The 22,948-nt window shown below is 44.1% G+C and overlaps 1 protein-coding gene across 2 annotated transcripts in view; it reads left to right on the forward strand.

Annotated features, from left to right (window-relative positions):
• Positions 1-22,948, forward strand: part of LOC308329926 (TOX high mobility group box family member 2-like) — a 200,262-nt gene that overhangs the window by 51,140 nt on the left and 126,174 nt on the right. For both annotated transcript variants that reach the window (XM_080784471.1, XM_080784470.1), the window contains exon 2: positions 20,919-21,011. In XM_080784471.1, the coding sequence (XP_080640597.1) occupies positions 20,919-21,011 (93 nt within the window). The remainder of the gene's footprint in view (positions 1-20,918; positions 21,012-22,948) is intronic.

Raw genomic sequence — 22,948 nt, forward strand, 5'->3', positions numbered from 1 at the left:
GACTCACATACCGTATACACTGATGCAGAGATGCAACATGTCATAGACTCACATACCGTATACACTGATGCAGAGATGCAACATGTCATAGACTCACATACCGTATACACTGATGCAACACGTCATAGACTCACATACCGTATACACTGATGCAGAGATGCAACATGTCATAGACTCACATACCGTATGCTGATGCAGAGATGCAACATGTCATAGACTCACATACCGTATACACTGATGCAGAGATGCAACACGTCATAGACTCACATACCGTATACACTGATGCAGAGATGCAACATGTCATAGACTCACATACCGTATACACTGATGCAGAGATGCAACATGTCATAGACTCACATACCGTATGCTGATGCAGAGATGCAACATGTCATAGACTCACATACCGTATACACTGATGCAGAGATGCAACATGTCATAGACTCACATACCGTATACACTGATGCAGAGATGCAACATGTCATAGACTCACATACCGTATGCTGATGCAGAGATGCAACATGTCATAGACTCACATACCGTATGCTGATGCAGAGATGCAACATGTCATAGACTCACATACCGTATACACTGATGCAGAGATGCAACACGTCATAGACTCACATACCGTATGCTGATGCAGAGATGCAACATGTCATAGACTCACATACCGTATACACTGATTCAGAGATGCAACATGTCATATACTCACATACCGTATGCTGATGCAGAGATGCAACATGTCATAGACTCACATACCGTATACACTGATGCAGAGATGCAACATGTCATAGACTCACATACCGTATGCTGATGCAGAGATGCAACATGTCATAGACTCACATACCGTATGCTGATGCAGAGATGCAACATGTCATAGACTCACATACCGTATACACTGATGCAGAGATGCAACACGTCATAGACTCACATACCGTATACACTGGTGCAGAGATGCAACACGTCATAGACTCACATACCGTATACACTGGTGCAGAGATGCAACACGTCATAGACTCACATACCGTATGCTGATGCAGAGATGCAACATGTCATAGACTCACATACCGTATACACTGATTCAGAGATGCAACATGTCATATACTCACATACCGTATGCTGATGCAGAGATGCAACATGTCATAGACTCACATACCGTATACACTGATGCAGAGATGCAACATGTCATAGACTCACATACCGTATGCTGATGCAGAGATGCAACATGTCATAGACTCACATACCGTATGCTGATGCAGAGATGCAACATGTCATAGACTCACATACCGTATACACTGATGCAGAGATGCAACACGTCATAGACTCACATACCGTATACACTGATGCAGAGATGCAACACGTCATAGACTCACATACCGTATACTGGCAGAAGAATAAACAATACTGAACTAGAGAAATATGATTTGAATTATCGGAGAGTGACTTAAAGGGACACTTCACTCTTTTTGCAAAATAATACATGTTAATGATGTTTAGAAGTTTTAGAACACTTTCCTGGGGGTCTTAATGTGTGTAATATGTGGTTTTAGATATTTTAGATTTTAGCAGTGAGCCCAGTGTCTCTGATGTCATTGTCACTGGGCTCACTTCCTTCCTGGACTACAATTCCCATAAAGCTTTGGTGCACTGCTCCTCCTCAGGGATAGGGGGAGGGCTGTCTTACTGAGACAACATGTAGTCCAGGAAGTAAGTGAGCCCAGTGTCCATGAGACGCCCAGGCTGGGAGTGTCTGTTGCACCGCTCCACAGGCTGGGAGTGTCTGTTGCATCGCTCCACAGGCTGGGAGTGTCTGTTGCATCGCTCCACAGGCTGGGAGTGTCTGTTGCATCGCTCCACAGGTTGGGAGTGTCTGTTGCACCGCTCCACAGGCTGGGAGTGTCTGTTGCATCGCTCCACAGGCTGGGAGTGTCTGTTGCATCACTCCACAGGCTGGGAGTGTCTGTTGCATCGCTCCACAGGCTGGGAGTGTCTGTTGCATCGCTCCACAGGCTGGGAGTGTCTGTTGCATCGCTCCACAGGCTGGGAGTGTCTGTTGCACCGCTCCACAGGCTGGGAGTGTCTGTTGCACCGCTCCACAGGCTGGGAGTGTCTGTTGCATCGCTCCACAGGCTGGGAGTGTCTGTTGCACCGCTCCACAGGCTGGGAGTGTCTGTTGCACCGCTCCACAGGCTGGGAGTGTCTGTTGCACCGCTCCACAGGCTGGGAGTGTCTGTTGCATCGCTCCACAGGCTGGGAGTGTCTGTTGCACCGCTCCACAGGCTGGGAGTGTCTGTTGCGCCGCTCCACAGGCTGGGAGTGTCTGTTGCGCAACATGCGTCGCTAAATGTGCTCCGTTGCTGTGAGTCACTGGGCGCTCTGGTTTAATGGTCCTAAATACCCCCGGGCCATTAACGAGTATTTGTTATACATAGTGAAAAATAAAGTGCACCATTTTGGAAAAAAGTCTGTGCCTGCATGGAGCCGGCACTGATCTTATCCTTCTTTCAATTCATTAGCAATCAATAAAAAGAGCGGGAACATTGCTCTGTAGTGTGTGTGAGTGTGTGTGTGTGTGTGTGTGTGTGTGTGTGTGTGTGTGTGTGTGTGTGTGTGTGTGTGTGTGTGTGTGTGTGTGTGTGTGTGTGTGTGTGTGTGTGTGTGTGTGTGTGTGTGTGTGTGTGTGTGTGTGTGTGTGTGTGTGTGTGTGTGTGTGTGTGTGTGTGTGTGTGTGTGTGTGTGTGTGTGTGTGTGTGTGTGTGTGTGTGTGTGTGTGTGTGTGTGTGTGTGTGTGTGTGTGTGTGTGTGTGTGTGTGTGTGTGTGTGTGTGTGTGTGTGTGTGTGTGTGTGTGTGTGCGCGCGCGTGTGTGCGTGCGCATGTGTGTGCGTGTGCGTGGCAGCAGTGAGGGGACGCCGTGTTCCCAGCAGGGGAAACAAAGTGGGGGAAAAAGCACCTCTGGCTAGTCGCCAAATGACATCCTAGCTGCTGTGGTCTAAACACTTTCCTTATGATTGAGTGAATGCAACCTCTTTGCCAGCATATGAGCGCTTGTTTTAGTGCTCTATGTGTGTGTGTGTGTGTGTGTGTGTGCACGTGTGTGTGTGTGTGTGTACTCCATTGTTGTTTCTCATAGTTATGAACGTCAACATTTCATTTGAATAAATCTGTCATTTTGCTGTCAGCAGGTTTCTGTGAATTTCCACCTCACATCCAGTTCAATCTGGCGGTGTTGCAACGCACATCCACTAATGTCCGTGCGCGCACGCGTGCGTGTGAACGTGTGTGGATGCCTAGACTCTACTACGCCCATATGCTCCATATGCACGCGCGCACACACACACACACACACACACACACACACACACACAGAACAGAGGATTCAGCTGAGATCAGCAACTCACCCTAGGCTTGTCAAATATTCTGTCAGCAGAGCCCCAAGAATCACAATTGGACTCTTTGGGAGGCATTAATTCATTCTGTACGGGAACCGCTTTTGGTGTTTTAAGCATTATGTTATAATTTAGCTTTTGAAAAATAGCAGATCTACAGCACTGAGTACCGCGCTACGAGCTTGTAATGTGAAAATGTGACACGAATCTTCGAATATATTCTTTCAGAGCAAACATTTTTAACTCAAATCTTTGCTCCTGGGGAGTCCCTGGAACAACATATTTTCAGATGGGGGTCGGAGGCCAAATACATATAATTCTGGGGGTCCTTGACCTGAAATAGTTTGACATATAGAAACATGAGCTTTTCCAAATATTGTCTATTTAGAAGATTTTTTTTTAGAATCGTCTTCAGGTCGAAATGGGTTAATTCAAAGCACCGTAACAATGCTCTCTGAAACCAAATCAACTCTGAGCCTGTAGTCAGCATATGAACTCCACCGGCTCTCTCTCTCTCTCGCTCACTCACTGTGTGTGTGTGTGTGTGTGTGTGTGTGTGTGTGTGTGTGTGTGTGTGTGTGTGTGTGTGTGTGTGTGTGTGTGTGTGTGTGTGTGTGTGTGTGTGTGTGTGTGTGTGTGTGCGTGCGTCTCTCTGTCCGTCATGGCTACCCTTCGTGCCTCATTATTGGCATCGTGTCACGCAGCGAAAATAGCTGATCTAGAAGCCCACGCGTCATACGGCGAAGTCTAAATCAGACTGTACTGTTCTCTCTCTCTCTCTCTCTCTCTCTCTCTCTCTCTCTGTCCAAGCAGACTCTGTCTTATCTTAACCTCCCTTTCACCCTGGCCTGCACTCTTGTCGCTCTTTTCCTATAAACTGTCTGCTTTTAAAGTTCTCTCCACTTCTCTTCTCTGCCTCTGTACTCCCTCTGTCTATGTCTTGTCACACTCAGTCTCGTTCCCCTCGTTGCATCTCTCTCTCTCTCTCTCTCTCTCTCTCTCTCTCTCTCTCTCTCTCTCTCTCTCTCTTCTTGTCTCTGACATGGTGGGAGCAGACAAAGTGTCACCTCGCGTGCTGTGCGTGTATTAGCTGACCTAACCTGCCAGAGTACTGCACCTCGCCTCACTAGATCATGACTGATGTTGGTTTACTTCAAAACTTTTGAAATGATAAGTTGTTGTTCTAATCCCTTCCTTTATGTCTTCTATTTGTAAATGATTAGTATGAATGTGTCCTGTTTTGTAGAGAGCTACACATTCAGAGACTACGATTCCTTTTAACGTGACGTCTTTCCCGAGCTGCATGGGCTGAATAATCCCGTTAACAAATTGGGGGTCTTCTGAAAGGAAAACAGACACTTTTTGGAACGTCAAGTTGAGTTTTCTCATCGGGCTCTCGATCTGGAAAAAGATCTGTGACTGAAATATACAATGCTGTGTCTTCATATGGGGCTGCATGCGTGGGGGAACAACAAACAAAACAAGACATCTTCTGGCAACAATTTTTGGTATATCAAAATAGATGTTTTCTTCAAAGGCATTGAGAACTCTGATCCTTGAACCGTTCATACCTGAGAACGCATCTGTGTCACACTTTTGCGCTTAACCACATTAACCATTATTTTACGACGTGCTGTACGTCCAACCAGGGAAACCCCTGTCATGTGTAAAGGAGTGACTTTGACACTCAGGCATATGAAGGAAGCATGAGTTCAAGACAGTCCGTTGCTCACCCCAGGTTGGCGGAGGGTGTGTAGAGCCCAGGATCACATTAGACAATTGACACAGGGGTGAAAAATGGGTTAAAAAATCACGGGATAAAAAATTATAAAAAAACATAGTACTTTTTGTCTTTTTCCACCACTGGCTAAATCCCCCAAAAGCATAATTTTGGACCTGAGACTTACTTTCAGCCAGCTCACAACTCTGCCTGCGTGTCAGTTATACCACTGTGGTGGTATAGAACGGCGTGTTGTTTTGCCTCATGAAAAGGCAAGGCTTTCTTTGTTTATTGAAGGGGAAATAAATAAAGATGAAAGGTTTATTTCTATTTCTTTCTCCCTCAGTATCAGAGAGAGAGCATGAGCTTGTGCAAGCGTGCGTGCGTGCGTGTCTATTATGGTGCATGTGTGAAGGAGACAGCTATAGGTTCCATCAGCATAGGGAAGCTATCAACAGAGAGAGAGAGAATGTGTGTACAATATCGGGTATGTGTGAGTGTGCATGTGCCCCTATATGTTTGAGTGAAAGTGAGAGAAAGTGTGTGTGTGTGTGTGTGTGTGCATGCGTGCGCGCGCATGCGTGCACACTTATAAGAGACATTCAGTGAAGGTCCATCACCACAGGCTCCTGTTGTACAGGTGGACCTTGGCGAGGAACGGCCTTGACTTTGAACCGCACAACGATAGACTTCTATTAAAAGTCCTATAGTTCACTATTACCCTTTTCTTTCTTTCGTCTGATCTGCATTCATTTGTACTGTTGAGTCTCTACTCCACAGTTAATACTCCTTGCGCCTCAATGCACTTTTTTTTACACTTGTTACTACAACAACAATGAGCCCCCAATGGATGCCATAACCAGTCACTAGAGAGTAGAGCGCCCCCTCTGTTTGATTGTATATGGTATAAAGCTTTGGATGCAATGTTAAATGAAACCCGCAAGCTCTTCAATGTCCCGGAATGTCACGTCTGTATATGGGCCACTCCCATGCATGTACTGTAGGTCCATACTGTATAGACAGTTTGAGTCCACTCATAAGAGAGAGAGAGAGAGAGAGACAGAGAGAGAGGACTTTTTTGGGTGCTATCCCCTTTGGACTGAGTGTTTGACTGTACTCTGCTGCTGTTTATACATTCTGTCTAATAAACTATTCATTCAATCAGAGAGAGAGAGAGAGAGAGAGACCTTTAACGAAGCCTTTATTTAATCTTTGTGTACACTCAAAAAATCTTCAGGACATTTCTAGAAATGACATGCTTTGTCTGTAGAGAGAGAGAGAGACACAGAAAGAGAGAGAGGGAGAGGGGGCTGTTGTCACGAGGTCTATTTCCAGTCGTCAGTATATCCCACAGCAGATGTCTCCTATTGTGTATCAGTGTAAATGACACACACAGTGTTGTTGACCCGAGGATCGTCAACACAAACTGAAAACTATTGGAGGCATGTAAACAGAGGATAGCATGTTGAAGAGAGGAGAGGCCCAGTGAACAGGAGAAGAGGAGGCCAAGGAGAGGGGAGGGGAGGGTAGGAGGACAATAGACGAGAGAGGAGACCAGACCAGACAAAGGCCCCAGCTGTGTTCAATTTGATCCAAATTCTGATAATAATATAATCAATAGGGCCCTATGCATCAGTGCACGAGCGCTCACATTACATGCATGCTTGCATGAACTGTCCATGTACACAAACACACACGCACGCACACACACACACACACACACACGCAGTGTGGATGTACACTTGAAATGGATGGAGAGCCATCGGAAAATCTGGTCATGCTCTGCTATAAATAGCTATAGCTATTCCCATTGGCATGACTGGAAGTTGAAGTGTTAGCATTGCTGGGAAACAGGTTAACGCTCAAGTTTAGTTTGTTGGTTATTAGGCCTCAACTAGGGTTGGGATCTGGAACCGAATCCAGCGTTGAGGAACCGGAACCAGTTCGGTTCCGGTTCACATTCGGAAGTGCCTTCTAAATCCTGACAGTTTTCTGAAAAACCCATGTTTCATGTCAAGGACGCCCAGAACTATATGTATTTGGCCGCCGACCCCCATCTGAAAATATGTTGTTCCAGGGACCCCCCCAGAAGCAAAGATTTGAGTTAAAAACGTTTGCTCTGAAAGAATATATTCAAACATTTGGGCCACATTTTCACGATTTTTCAAAAATCGCAGACCTACAAGCTCATAGCGCGGCACTCTGTGTCGCGCTATGAGCTTGTAGATCTGCTTTTTTCAATAGCTAAACATAACCTAATGCTTAAAACACCAAAAAGGGGTTCCCTCCCAAAAGGAGGGTTAAGGAAGGTTTATGCATGTACTATGTATACTATGTATACCCTTCATTTCCATTTCCCAGTCTGCAAAAAAAAAAAAAACGTTTGAAAACCCCTGGCCTAAATGATACAAACCACAGAGAGAAGGGATCGATTCTTACTCTTCTATTGACTGCATATAAAAGCACTGCTGCTTGCACTGAAGTGACGTTATGCAATAATGGTTACGGTATGCTTATGTAATGGACCTGACAGGCAGATATGCCCCTGGTGAATAGAAAGAGCAGTATTTACATGATCTGCACAAACGGTGACATCCAGCACAATGGAATGGTATTCTAGGCTATGTTGGAAATGAAAAGAATGTTTTGCGCTATATTATTTCCTCGCTCTGACGCCAAACATAGTTTCAGTGTGCAATGCATTCGTTGAGTGAGTGGCATGCTGTATATGCAAACCAGCCTCTGTGCGTGCGTGCGTGTGCATGTGCGTACACACGTGCATGCGACTGTACAGTATATGGTATTGCTTGCTTGCTTTAATTTTTTAGACCAAAATGTATATACCGGTATGTGCATGCGTTCTGTCTGTATGCATGTGTTCTGTGTTCTGCTCATGAAAAAGTGAAGTGTGTGTGTGTGTGTGTGTGTGTGTGTGTGTGTGTGTGTGTGCGCGTGCATGTGTGTATGTACAGTATGCACAGCGCATGTATGCTCTGTATAACCAGAGTTGAGTGATAGAGTTTCCCCTATAAGCCAGTCTGGTCCTCGCATGCATTCCTCCCATTGGTGGAGCCCGGTGTATGTGGGCCTTTCAGCTAATCTGGGAAGAATGTGGGCTTCACAAAACACATGTGTTCCATTAAGTCTCGATCTGTGTAAATAATATAACATGCAACAGCTAACGTTACAGGTAACAATACCCCACAGCTGTGCTTCGAGGGCTTTGCTGTGCCCACGGTGCAGTGCTGCTAGTGCCTATAAAAAGTTCCAGGCCCCGAACATTGTGTTGTAACTAACAGTACTAATACATGTCTGTCTGTTTGAACATTGTGTTGTAACTAACAGTACTAATACATGTCTGTCTGTTTGAACATTGTGTTGTAACTAACAGTACTAATACATGTCTGTCTGTTTGAACATTGTGTTGTAACTAACAGTACTAATACATGTTTGTCTGTTTGAACATTGTGTTGTAACTAACAGTACTAATACATGTCTGTCTGTTTGAACATTGTGTTGTAACTAACAGTACTAATACATGTCTGTCTGTTTGAACATTGTGTTGTAACTAACAGTACTAATACATGTCTGTCTGTTTGAACATTGTGTTGTAACTAACAGCACTAATACATGTTTGTCTGTTTGAACATTGTGTTGTAACTAACAGTACTAATACATGTCTGTCTGTTTGAACATTGTGTTGTAACTAACAGTACTAATACATGTCTGTCTGTATGAACATTGTGTTGTAACTAACAGTACTAATACATGTCTGTCTGTTTGAACATTGTGTTGTAACTAACAGTACTAATACATGTCTGTCTGTTTGAACATTGTGTTGTAACTAACAGTACTAATACATGTCTGTCTGTTTGAACATTGTGTTGTAACTAACAGTACTAATACATGTCTGTCTGCTCCGCTTGCTTCAGTGCTTTTCACTTATACATTTTGTTTCAAATGCAGAATTATTAGAAGTGATGTGGTTCTCCAAACGTTTTCACATCAGGGACGTGACATAAAAGTATAGGTTTTGTAGTTGTGACTTTTGGTTGTCTTTTTAACACCCCCCATCGCCCAGGACGAAGTTCTTTGTCCTTTCTATTGGTAACGCCCGACGCCCAAGACGAAGTTTATTGATATGAAAACGGGTCGCATCGCTCCACAGCCTGGAAGCGCCTGCAATCCTCTATGTTGCGCCATATATGGAGTGTGTCATTTCAAAACATATTTATTTAAAGACCTTATAAGTGCCGTACGAAGCCAACTCGAGCTGTGACAAATCATGACGACAAACACAATATTTTGGACCAAACTAATAATTACAGAGAAGAAAAACAACAAAAGAAGTGTATCCTGCCGTTTTCTTCTTCTTTCTAATTATTTGTTCGACCCGAAATAATGTGTTTGTTGTCATGATTTGTCACGACAAGAGTTGGCTTTGTACGAGGCTTAAAAGGTCTTTAAATAAATACTTTTTGAAATGTCTGAGGAAAAACTCAAACTCTATCAGGGTCCTCCCCATCTCTTCAGCTCTCCAGTAAATGGACGATGCATTTTCAAGTCGGGATACCAAATTTTATGCAATCAGGAGAGAGAACTCCAACAGAGGGCATTAATCAATCCGCTTCAATTTTATAGTGTTCCAGTTCCAAATTTCTTCTGCTCATTTTCCAGCATGTTTCATCACCTCCAATTCTTTCTCTTGATTGGATAAAATTGGTTTGCCAAGCTGAACATGATTAATTTATTCATTCACTTATCTTTTCACTAAAGAGTTTGTAGAGATGGGGAGACCCCAGCTCCGTTTGGAATCTCATGTCCAGCTTTATCTCAGAGAAGAGGGAGAGATATCCCTGCATCGGTATAGGACGGGGGGTTGAGACGTCCAAAAACAGTGGCAAAAATCCCCTTTTGCAGTATCGTTTCCAAAAAGTAAAGTTTGTTGTGTTTCTCTTTGTCCGTACCCTACCCCTACCTAACCTAAGTGTGCATCATTGATATTGCCCTGACACACTGTCTGGATTATTCTGACTGAAAGCCCTCCCCACGGCAGCAGTTTCTGGGATGGGCGTGGTCAAAGCGCCGGCAGTCTCCTTCGATTGGTACCAACCAATCAGAATAGTAGGAAAGCAGATGACGCTGTTGTCAATGGGCTAACCCGGATGCTAACCAAACACAAACGGTCAACGAGCGCTACACGCATGTAAACAAAATTATGTCGGATGATTGATGTTTATATTCTGCAAAGAAACTATTTATCACAGTTTCTTTACATGCTGAATCCATTCCAAGCATTCGATGGGCTAAAAACGGCCATTGCCATCATCACAGATGTGATGATGTCGGCACAAGTGGGCATGGCCGTTTTTAGCCCAATTAATGTTTTGGAACTAATGCTTGGAATGAATTCGGCATCATGAAAACCCCCTATTTTGACACGTCACATGCTACATAAAGCATGATGATTTTTTTTATTATTTTGCCTTTTATAGGTTGTTAATGTTATGGTCACATACTGGTATACCAATTATGAAAATTGCTCAACATCTGGCAGTTTCTACATGCTGGGGACCTATACTCAACATTTATTATAAAACCCAGTTTCTACATGCTGGGGACCTATACTCAACATGTATTATAAAACCCAGTTTCTACATGCTGGGGACCTATACTCAACATTTATTATAAAACCCAGTTTCTACATGCTGGGGACCTATACTCAACATTTATTATAAAACCCAGTTTCTACATGCTGGGGACCTATACTCAACATTTATTATAAAACCCAGTTTCTACATGCTGGGGACCTATACTCAACATTTATTATAAAACCCAGTTTCTACATGCTGGGGACCTATACTCAACATGTATTATAAAACCTTGGTGTACTCGACATGTCCGGGTTCACATTCTGGCTAGTGGACTACGATGGCAGGCTCTCAAATCTGCATGGTCACACAGTTGTATAAAATACCAGTTGTACAAAAAAAGGACTTATGTTGTTAATGATCAATAGTTATCGTTCAATAAGATGATATACTATGATTTTTTTTTTAAAGACTACTTTTGCGTGTGGTACTTAGAACTTAGATCCTTAAAAGCTTAGATCCTTTGTGCTTTGACTTATGTAACATTTTTGTATTTCTACTATTGCTACTAAGACCCAACATGGGTCTACTTTGTTCCACCACTGCCCACTTACTGCATGTGTGTGTGTGTGTGTGTGTGTGTATGTGCATGTGTGTATGTATGTGCCACCGCTGAGTCCACCGCACTTGTTGTTTGTGGTCTATAGCGTCAGTATAGGCAAAGATCACATCATAATAGTGATCACTTGTTGTTTGTGGTCTATAGCGTCAGTATAGGCAAAGATCACATCATAATAGTGATCACTTGTTGTCTGTGGTCTATAGCGTCAGTATAGGCAAAGATCACATCATAATAGTGAGGTATCACTTGTTGTTTATGGTCTATAGCGTCAGTATAGGCAAAGATCACATCATAATAGTGAGGTATCACTTGTTGTTTGTGGTCTATAGCGTCAGTATAGGCATAATAGTGAGGTATCGGATTTGTTTACACAGTGTTCCACTCGAAGATGTGCACACTGATATGCACTTACTTGCAAGAACACACAAGCGCGCACGCACGCACGCACACCACACACACACTACACACACACACACACACACACACACCTGTCGGGTGTCCAAAACCGAAAAATTAACTGCTTTCCAATGGATCCAATGTACCGGCAGCCTACGCATTTATTTAGTCACAATCTCTCGTTTGATTAATATGAAGTGATTAATATGAAGTGATTAATATGAAGTGATTAATATGAAGCGGTGCATTCATTTACCAAACATGAACGTACAGTAAGGAATGTGAAGTTTCTGCCCGACAGCAGCTCTATCACAGCCCCCCTATCCCCCCCTCGATCCCCCTATTGTCATATAGTCCTCTAACATCCTGACCACAATCATTGGCCTCTCTGTGTTTGCTCTCCACCCGGTCAGCCAATGGCATGTGGCCATTGGCTCGGTCCTAGCCATGCGACAGGGCAATGTTTGCTTTTCTGTCTGTCCGTCTTTCTGCCTGGGGAAGTCCCACCCCCCCCCCCCCCAGAGTCCCCCACACAGGCATTGTTGCTTATATCCCGTTTAGACCTGAGCTCGATTCAACAAAGTGTCTTCTAAATCATGACAGTTTTCTGAAATATGTTCCTATATCAGTGGTGCTCAATATGTCTTGTCAAGGACCCCCAGAATTATCTGTATTTGGCCGCAGAAGACCCCCCCCATCTGAAAATATGTTGTTCCAGGGACGCCCAGAAGCAAAGATTTCAGTTAAAAAACGTTCGCTCTGAAATAATATATATTCAAAGATTTGCGCCACATTTTCCACGATTTCTTTTTGCAGATCTACAAGCTCGTTGCACGGCACTCGGTGCTGCACTATGAGCTTGTAGATCTGCTATATTTCAATAGCTAAAGTATAACACAATGCTTAAAACACGTTGCCATCCAGAATGAGCTATAGCGTCCGGCCAGTGGTGGAAAAGGTATTCAATCGTTAAATACTATTATTTATACTATCCAGGATTCAAAATGAACTTTTGTGTAAAAAGTATACAATTTTCAAATGTATAAACGTCTTTTGAAAATAGCCGATCTGAGCTTGAAGAGCGTCTATTTTCAAATGACCAGAATGTAATTTATAGGGTGGATAATGTATGTTTTGTAATAAAAAATCTACAAAGTAACTAGTAGCCTAACTAGTAGTGGAGTTAAAAGTACAACATTTGCCTCCGAGATGTAGTGGAGTATAGAAAGTAAAAGTATTGGATATAAGAAAAAAAGTACAAATACCTTCAAACTGTACTTATGTAAATGTACTTTCCACCACTGCACAGGAGCACGGTAACAGTTACAGGGACACACATACAGTAAGCAGAGCACGGTAACAGTTACAGGGACACACATACAGTAAGCAGCTCTCTGTGATGTGCTGCAGCTTCCTGTGTTGACAACGTGAGCCGGCGATGAGTTATATAGAGCCGCAGAGTTACGACGAGTTTATAGTCTTCTGCTTATGTTAGTCAGTTATCCGTATAGAAAAGCTGCCACTGTACTCTACTGTACTCTACTGTACCTGCTGCTGCTGCTGTTTTGGTTGTGAGTGGTATAGGCGATACAGGGGGCTAAGAGGGAGAGAGTGTGTGAGGTTAAACTAGTGGACGTGCTTCCAACCGGACCTCTCTGACTGTGGTCGAAGGTTCAAAAGGGGCTCTCAGCCCAGAGAGTGAATTTAGGGGGTATAGGTTTGGTGGGGCGTTGGAAAGAGTGAAAGGAGAGAGAAGAGATCCAGAAAACAAAGGCAACGGCGGCTGTGGAACAAAGCGTATAAAGTACAATGCTGTTCCTTACGCTATAATAGTGAGCCCTTCTTGCATCGGATCAAAACATGGATTAAAGAATACAAGCCCTGGAAAACGAGAGTCTCGTGTTTGGCGGGCTAGGGTACTAATTTAACCCTCCGTGTTCCTCTTTTCTGGCGTGTGTGAGGAGTTTGCCCTGCATGCTGCTGTGCGCGGGTGCTGCCAGTGCTCTCCTAATGAGTCTGTCAGGGCCAGTTAGCACAGCCCAGGCCCCTGCACTCTCCGTGTCCCCGCCAGGCCCCGCCGCCGCAGACATCTGTTATTAGCCCACCGTAATGGCATGCCACGGGGCCAGATTAGAGCCTGGCACGCTGGAGGAGAAAATATCAAACATTCACTTAACGGTGGCACTTTTGGCTACTTACGGTGGGCGAGTTCCGCGAGACATTCATTTAGCGCCTGTACTGCCTCACAGCTTCCGCTAGCTGTATGACCTGTACTGCCTCACAGCTTCCACTAGCTGTATGACCTGTACTGCCTCACAGCTTCCGCTAGCTGTATGACCTGTACTGCCTCACAGCTTCCGCTAGCTGTATGACCTGTACTGCCTCACAGCTTCCACTAGCTGTATGACCTGTACTGCCTCACAGCTTCCACTAGCTGTATGACCTGTACTGCCTCACAGCTTCCACTAGCTGTATGACCTGTACTGCCTCACAGCTTCCACTAGCTGTATGACCTGTACTGCCTCACAGCTTCCGCTAGCTGTATGACCTGTACTGCCTCACAGCTTCCGCTAGCTGTATGACCTGTACTGCCTCACAGCTTCCGCTAGCTGTATGACCTGTACTGCCTCACAGCCTCCACTAGCTGTATGACCAAACGCACACGAAGACAACTCCTCATCCAGCCACAGACATCGTATAGTAAGCAAATCATTGAATATATATTTCAGAGCGAACATTTTTAACTAAAATATTTGTTTCTGAGGGGTCCCTGGAACTACATATTTTGAGATGCGCAAAGACTTTATGCAACCTGCAACATTGTGCAAATATGTGTTCATGGAACGCAATCGCCTCCATTCTCTGGCTCTAATTATATCCTGTACACTGCATTGTCTGTGTGTTTAACCTTCAGCATAAGCCTATGATGTTTGGCCATATGGGGCTTCTATCTCTTCATTAGAACACGTGTGACATCCTTACGCGTCGCTGTAATAATGCCTTCTCTTTCCTTCTCGTGTGCCAAATACCAAGCTCATCATCCCACATTGGTACATTCACTCCCTATGTTTAATGCATTCACACCTGCAGTAATCCGCCCTCTACTGCGTTCTGAAGCAAAGTGAAACCCCCGTTTCTGTTTTTGCCGGAGTAGAATGCGGTTCTTTGGTGCGCATTAGGATTCCATTGAGCCTTCACACCTGCCAAACGAAGCGCACTTTCCGACAATGCGCAGCAGGATTTGTTTTAATTGCAGTAAAGCTTTCTGGTGTGAATATGACCTATAGTGTCCACGACAAAGAAAATATATGATGTGGAGACAAAGACTATTATTATCATCATTATTATTGAAGGTGGTAACAGTCCATTTGCTCAGTACAATATTTCGGGGGCATATTTAGAATGTGTGCAGGGTTGAGTATACGTTGAATCTAGTTTGCAATAATACGATCTCTAATGGAGGATTTAGTTGACACAATGACATAAAATGGCGATAGTATTCAGTGTGGGGCAGACAGCCTGTCACAGCCAGATTTGGGAGACCAGTAGCTTTGTTGTTGCAAGGAAAGCGGTAAAATTAGACTTTAGTGGTTGTTTTAGTCTCAGATTTTGTCTGACGGAGGGACACAGTATAACTCTATGGGGACACAAAAGTGACACAAACAGTAGGACCCGGAAGTAGCTCTGGAGGGGGGCGCTTACGTCACGGCTTAAATACTCAATAGCCCATAAGTCTTTGCGTTTTGTGTGTGCATAATTGACTTCCTCTTGCTGTGTTGCCAGATAAACAAGAGAAACAAGTTGCCAGGTCTATGAAAACAAGCACAAATGAAAATGGCAGATTAAATACTCAATAGCCTCTGTGTGTTGTATGATAATGGCGAGGGAGGGGTTAGGTTAGGGTTATGATGTCACTAAGTGGTGTATTTCGATTGGACCTTTTTCACTCAAAGGCTTTCAAAGCTTTCAGGAAGAAACCAAAAAATACACAGGGAAGACATGTTTGAATATTATAATCATTGTATTAGAGCAATGCTAACTCCATAGACGAATATACAAAACGAAACAAATACCAAAATCACTGCACTCCATCTCTTAACTCCTATAGACATTTACAGTACTATAGTCCAGCGCGTCCAGAGTGCCCTTTTTCAGGACAGAGCAGAGATGAGGAGAGGTGAACGTGGAATATAGTTCACGTTCGTATAAGCGCCGACTCATCATTATATATGAAGCATATCGACAAGATGGCCACTGCAGACTGACTGACCATTCATTGATCCCTCTTTCCCTTCATAATGAGCACCTTACGCAGCAAGTATAGTCTCACCCTGCCTGGGGAGGAATCATCGCCCACACCATGTCTACTGTCTGTCTATACACTCTCCTACACTGCCTGCAGTAATTACAGCAACCCGCCGTCATTATTTATGCTAATGTCCTACTTTGCATGACAGTGCTTAAGCTTAATGTATCCTGTTTGCCTAGAGCATCTATCCTCTTGAGTCATGTCGCTTCATACAGCTTCATACAGTCTTAACACACTGGTGATTCTCAACGTGTGGAAAAAAGTTTTATTTCTTTTTTTTTTGGCCTCTCCTTCTGCACCGTACTCCTTGCTGTTTTGCGCATGCGCGGCTGCTGTTCACTTCCTTGTTTACGGCAAGGACAGGAAGCGAAGACCGTATACGGTGGACTCCATGTTGCTCCCTGGAAGGAAAGAAACATGGCTATATGCAGCCAACACTTCCGCGTTCAGCTTCCTTGGTCTCAAATTGCGCATGTTTCTTTCCTTCCGGGGAGCAACATGGAGTCCACCGTACGGTCTTCGCCTCCCGTCATTTAATAGTCCTTGGTTTACGGCTCCAAAAGAATTGCTCGTAACTCCTAATCTAGGGAACTCTCCATGGTTTTCACCATTAGGACAATGTTCTGTCTTCATTTCTGACTTCAGCATCGTTTTGGAATATAAACACTTCTAGAGAGACTTTAGTGTGACCTGCCGCGTGAGGTAAGAATGGAAGATTATGGAAGATTATCCCGTTTTTTTGGGGAGGGAACAGAAGGGGGAAAGGAACCTTTTTGAAAAACATTTTTGAATAGTTAAAATAGCCAATCTACGGCGACACGTTGTAGACTGGCTATTTTAACTATATATATATATATAAAAAAGGCAAAGTAGTTTAGGGATAAAGGGTTTAGCATGGACGGAAATAGAGCCCCTGGAGATTTGAACTTCATTGCTCGTGTTTGGATTTCACATGCTTGCTAATCACTGCACACCTGGGCCCATTTAAGTGCAACCTGTGACGGTGCGTTTATGGTCGACTCCACTGTAAATAAAATAAAACTGAAAGCCTGTTGTTGCCCAGCAGGTAGTGGTGTGGAATTTGGAAAGTAACTAAGTACATTTACTTAAGTACTGTACTTAAAGGGAAAAGAATCATTAACATTATGAAGTACATATCTCAGTGACATTACAAAGATGTATACTTCATAATGCTTCATCATTTTTCTTCGGACCTCCAGTTCTAGGCAACACAGAATGGACGGGGACTTTTTTATTATTATTTCCACACAACAACTCTAAGGTATATAAATTACAGTAGAGAGTAAAATGTTGAAAATGAGTGGTACAATTTTGAGGTATATTGTACTTTACTTGAGCATTTCCAATTCACAGTACTCTCACTGTACTTCTACCAATATTGTACTTTTACTCAACATTTATTTGAAAACTTTAGTTACTTTTGATTATTATTACAAAACATACATTTACCACTCCAGCCCTATATACGGCATATGGCAATTTGAAAATAGCAGATCTACAAGCTCTACGAGTACTTTTTATTCCACCACTGATGCTGTAGTGTACATGTACTGGAACATATGTTACTTAGTTAGTTGGCACGTATAGCATGTGACTGACGCTTCTCATTGGCTGGGGATTTCTCACCGACTTGTTAAATAGAGTTAAAAATATCTCGCTGCATTGCAAGATGGAGCCTTGCCCTGAATGCAGTGTGTTTCTGTGTGTGTGTGTGTGTGTGTGTGTGTGTGTGCGTGTGTGTGTGTGCGTGCATGTGTCGGACAGTGGGGGAAAGTAAAAAGTGTATTTACTCAAACACTGTACTAGAGATACTTTTTACTTTACTTGAATATTTCCATTTTTAAATACTTAAAAAAAACTGCAAATATTGTGTACGTTTTTAATCTACCTATTTGAAAGCTTTAGTTACTCTGTGGATTTAGATTATTAGTCCACAAAATATGGAGCCCTTTTATGGCTTGTAGATCTGCATTAATAAAACATAAGAACAAAAGGAAAGGGAGGAAAAAAAGTTTACAAAAGTTTGAAAATATTGTGTTTTTTTTAATACAGGACATTTACTTACTTCTAGTAGCTCGCTTCTTCCACTGTGTGTGTGTGTGTGTGTGTGTGTGTGTGTGTGTGTGTGTGTGTGTGTGTGTGTGTGTGTGTGTGTGTGTGTGTGTGTGTGTGTGTGTGTTTACCAACTTGTCTTATAAAGTAGCCATCAGAGTCTCATTAGGGCCTCTCATGCGTGCTGTTTAGCAGAGCCATTATCTGTACTGTACTGTACAGTACTGTACTGTACAGTACATAGGCAGCAACAACAGCTCATCCATCACTCCATATTCACACACACACACACACACACACACACACACACACACCACCGGCAATTACATCACTTATTTGAATGTAGCGGACAGGGATGTGATGTACGGTGCTCTCCTCTCCTCTCCTCTCCTCTCCTCTCCTCTCCTCTCCTCTCCCTCCCTTGCTTAAACAGATGCGCGGCGCACACACACTCATGCACGCACACACAGCGCAGCTTTTTAACCCGATTTAATCAATTAATCAACGCGTACGGTCGTACGCGGCCTGTCGACAATCGTCAGGGTTCATCCGTTTGTTGTTGGCCGTGCAGTAAGTAGTAGCGCGCACACACACACACACACACTGCACGGCGTGACAGAGGCCACCACGGATGATCCGAACTGTTTTGGCGCCCGGCCAGCTGGCACAAACGGGGAAGAAAGGAGAATGTGGAGTGATGGGATATCAAGGACTCACAGAGGTGTAGTGAGAGAGAGAGCACGGTGTCGCTGGATATGTGAATGTCTCACGGCCGAGAGAGAGAGAGAGAGAGAGAGAGGGGGAGAGGGAGAGAGAGACTACTTGTCGCGACTGTTTTTTATGCTAAGTACTAACCCATATGGGTCTGTAACTCAGAGAGTTAAAGAGTTAAATTAACTTTGAATTTACAATATAAATTGGGGGTCCCAGAGATGGCAATGCCATTAAATAGGGGACCGTATATAGTCTAATGCCGTAGTCAAACTGGGGGCCTTTGAAATGAAAATGGTTGAAAATCACTGCTGAGACGGAGAGAGACGGAGAGATGAGAGTTGCGTCCTTGGCTATCCCCTCTCTCTCTCTCTAGGTCGTCCTCCATCGTCGCCTCCAGTCATCCCGGTTCTCCATACATCCGGCCAGCTCGTTGGTGTTTGCGCTCCTGCATCCACATGTTAGTATGGGACGTCCTCGTGACCGGTGCCCATGTATGTTGGTTCCCCACAGCACCAGTTTTCTGCAGGCTGGGGAGCTCTTGGTGTCTTTGGCAGTGTCCTGCGAGTCTCATTCTCCTGGCTGCTATTTTGTCGCATCACCCTGAATATTCCGGCATACAGATTCTCGTTGGTATAACATGTGTATACTCTTGCTGATGTTGAATGCTGAATGTTTCTTCGCTGCATGGCAGGAAGAACTCCTCGTTGTGAATCATTAGCTTCCCGAGTAGCGCGGGCGGACAGTGCTTGTGCCAACAACACTCCTATAGGTTGCGTTGCTGCTGGCAGTGGTGGGAAAATGTACTCATGTTGTTAGACATGTGTGGCAGACATCATGGCGTGCATGCGTGTTCCCTCGCGTGCATGTCTCTGTCACTGTGGAAAGCTGGAGGCCATTACAGTACAAACGGACGGAGATCCAGGCTATTGATCGGTTGACCGAAGCTTTGTTCAGTGACTTCATCATTTTTGCCCTATTCTTTATAGGGCTCCCCTTATTTTAACAAGAATGGCTGTGTAAACCCCCCCACCCCCTCGGTACACGGTTACACACCCATTATTGCACATTGACGACACAAACACATTCTGAGAAAATACGACGATTGACAAGTATAATAGTCCGGCAGCCGGGGGTTGAAAGGTTGGGAAATTTGGTATATATATTTTTTCTTTGGCTTAAAATATTGTGTATGCATACATTCATGAATCCACTGTCTGTATTGAGCAATTTTTTATATGTGACCCTACCATTGACATCCTATATAAGGCCAAAATGTCATTATGCTTTAGCACGTGACATGTGAAACTAGGGGGTTTTCATGATGCTGTTAAGTTAACTCGGTAGGATGTATAGCGTGGAAGGAACATGTTGGCCAGGGGGACACTAATAGGACAGCCAGACACACACAGAGTCACAGCATAGAGCCCTGAGGGACTCCGGGACTCAACAACGCATGCACGGGGTGTCAGTGGTTAAGTGGTCAACTCCCCCTATCACTGTGTGTAGCCTCTGGCCAGTATGTGATGAATGGAGCGTCGGTGTGCACCATACAGTACGTGTGGAGAGGGCGTTACGTTATCAACATAGCAGGCACAGAGTGGACTTTCAGGCTCGTTTTACCTACAGTACATTAATGCGCTAATGCTGGCAAGGAGAGCTGCTCTGTGTGTGTGTGTGTGTGTGTGTGTGTGTGTGTGTGTGCGTGTGTGGGAGGTGGGGGGGTCGGTTGTTAGAAGATACTGAGGAGTCCTGGACCTCGTGGCATTTCAGCAAAGTTCAGTTTAATTGGAATTCGATTCAGATTTGGAGATTCTTTTTTTTTGCGATGCTATCCAACCCGCCGTGGTTCTTTCTGCCAGTGCCGTGTCAGTTGCTAAATGTGCGTGGAGTTATTTTGTAGCAATTATTTCCCAGACAGCCTTTTCTCTCGGAGGCCCCAGTTGATGTTTCCTCACAATTAAAAGTTAACTTTTTCAAGTTTATCTTTCTTTCTTTTTATGTGTGTGAGTGTGAGAGGGATTTGCAAGTTTTTTTACTCGAAGGAGTGCGTACTTAAATTCTCTCTCTCTCTCTCTCTCTCTCTCTCTCTCTCTCTCTCTGTGCATGCAGAGCAGATACGTTGCAGCAGATCGAGGAGTGAGGCTTTACAGTTCCCTGCCGATGCGCCCGAACCCTGACAGCAAGAGACTGCCCTCTGCTGGGGTGAGTACCCCCCCCCCCCCGCACGCACACACTCACACTCACACCCTAACACAGCGCTAAACATCATCAATGCCTACCCGGGAGTACTCTGGGGAGTGCATGCATGGTGGGGAGGGACACACACACACACACATTTGCAAAAAGATTGCAGATCTACCATCTGAAAACGCTGCGCATCGCGCCTTTTTTTGAGCTTGTAGATCTGCAATATTTGGCGACAAGATTTGGTGTGGACAGAGAAACGCGCCTGGAGTATATATGGTTGGGAATGGTGGTTCCGTGTGACTCCAATGCAATGTCGAAAACCACTGGTTTGAAAGTGGTTAAATATTGTGTGCGTATAGTACATGGTGCGTGCATGAGTGTGTGTGCGCCGCATGCGTTGTTGTGTCCTTGGCCATTCATCCTAACAGGTGTGTGTGCGTTGGTTGTCACCGGTGCACGTAAGTCATGGAGAGAGAGAGAGAGAGAGAGCATCCACTCGAGACTTGTTTAGCATGCAAAGTGGGAGAGAGAGAGAGAACACGCTTGACACATATATTTGCCATTGTGAGAGGAATATCAAAAGATGACCTTCCCCTTCTTTCTGTGTACCGCGTTCCAGTGCAAAGGAACTGAAATACGACAACATTGCTCTTCATCTTTCTTTCTTTTTTCTCGTCGCCGTCGGTTTAGAAACATTGTATGTATGTCCAAAAACGTTCCTTATTTGTGTCTAAATAAAGGCGCTATAGAGTGCCCCAGATGAGGCAGATTTTGCTCTGAAAAGCCCCCGCTTTCCGCTACCCCCCAAAACCAGGGAGGCATAATCTTCCGTTCTTACCTCACACTGGTATAATAGACTACACACCTAAAGTCTCTCTAGAAGCCTTTATATTACAAAAGAGGTGCTTCCTGAAGTCAGAAATGAAGACAGAACATTGTTGTCCCTTTTGGTCAAAACCAGTGTTGTATTTGGCAGCACGTTTTGATTTTAGTTTTAGTCAGTCTCTTGAATAGTTTTCATTTAGTTTTACTCACAGCGCGACGCGTTGTGGGCTTGTAGATCGTCTATTTTCAGCATGCAACTAATTGTAAAATGACTTATACTGTATCTCTTGTCCACTAGTCCCTCCCTAACATTTTAGTCTAGTTTTTAATTGTCTACGAAATTCTCAGTATATTTAGTCTTAGTTTTAGTCATCATAGCTTAGTTTTCACTTAGTTTCCATTTAGTTTTCGTCGGTGAAAAAATGTAGTCGAAGAACATTTTCGTCAACAGTTTTAGTCGACAAAATCAACACTGGTCAATAGTATATAGTGCATTACATTCACCCATTCACACACATTCATACACCGACGGCAGAGGAAACCATGCAAGGCACCAACCAGCACATCAGGAGTAATTAGGGGTTCAGAGTCTTGCTCAAGGACACTTCAACACTAACTCTGGGGGAGCCCGCGGGTTCGAACTGGCAACCTTGCAGTTACCATCCAGCCACTCTACCCCTGAGCCACCGCCCCCCCCCTCCCACGTTGTGAGTTTGTAGAGCAACTATTTTCGCTACATTTGCGTGACACTCTTGTTGGCTATACTACTATGATGAAGTAGGGCATCCATTTATGAATAAAAAATAAGTTAATATAAGAGGTTTCTGCCAGACAGCAACGTATTGTAAATGTAGGAGTGTTTCGGGGGGCTGCGAGGATGCGTTGGAACAAAATGATGATAAAAGTTCCATTTCCAAAGTACAATGATGCGGTACACTTTGTGACTTTGACAAAGTGCTGCATGGTACAAGTGCTGTGTGTGTGCGTGTGCCGCTATAGTCTATACTTTTGTTTGTGAACCTTTTTATTTCTCTTTTTGAAAAGAAAAAGAGAAAGACGACGAAAAATCTTTTTTTTTGTATTGTGGAAATCATAATTAGAAATCTGCCTCGGCTTTGGCTTTCATG

This window comes from Protomyctophum bolini, assembly GCF_963924005.1.
Source record: "Protomyctophum bolini genome assembly, chromosome: 2".
Taxonomy (NCBI): domain Eukaryota; kingdom Metazoa; phylum Chordata; class Actinopteri; order Myctophiformes; family Myctophidae; genus Protomyctophum; species Protomyctophum bolini.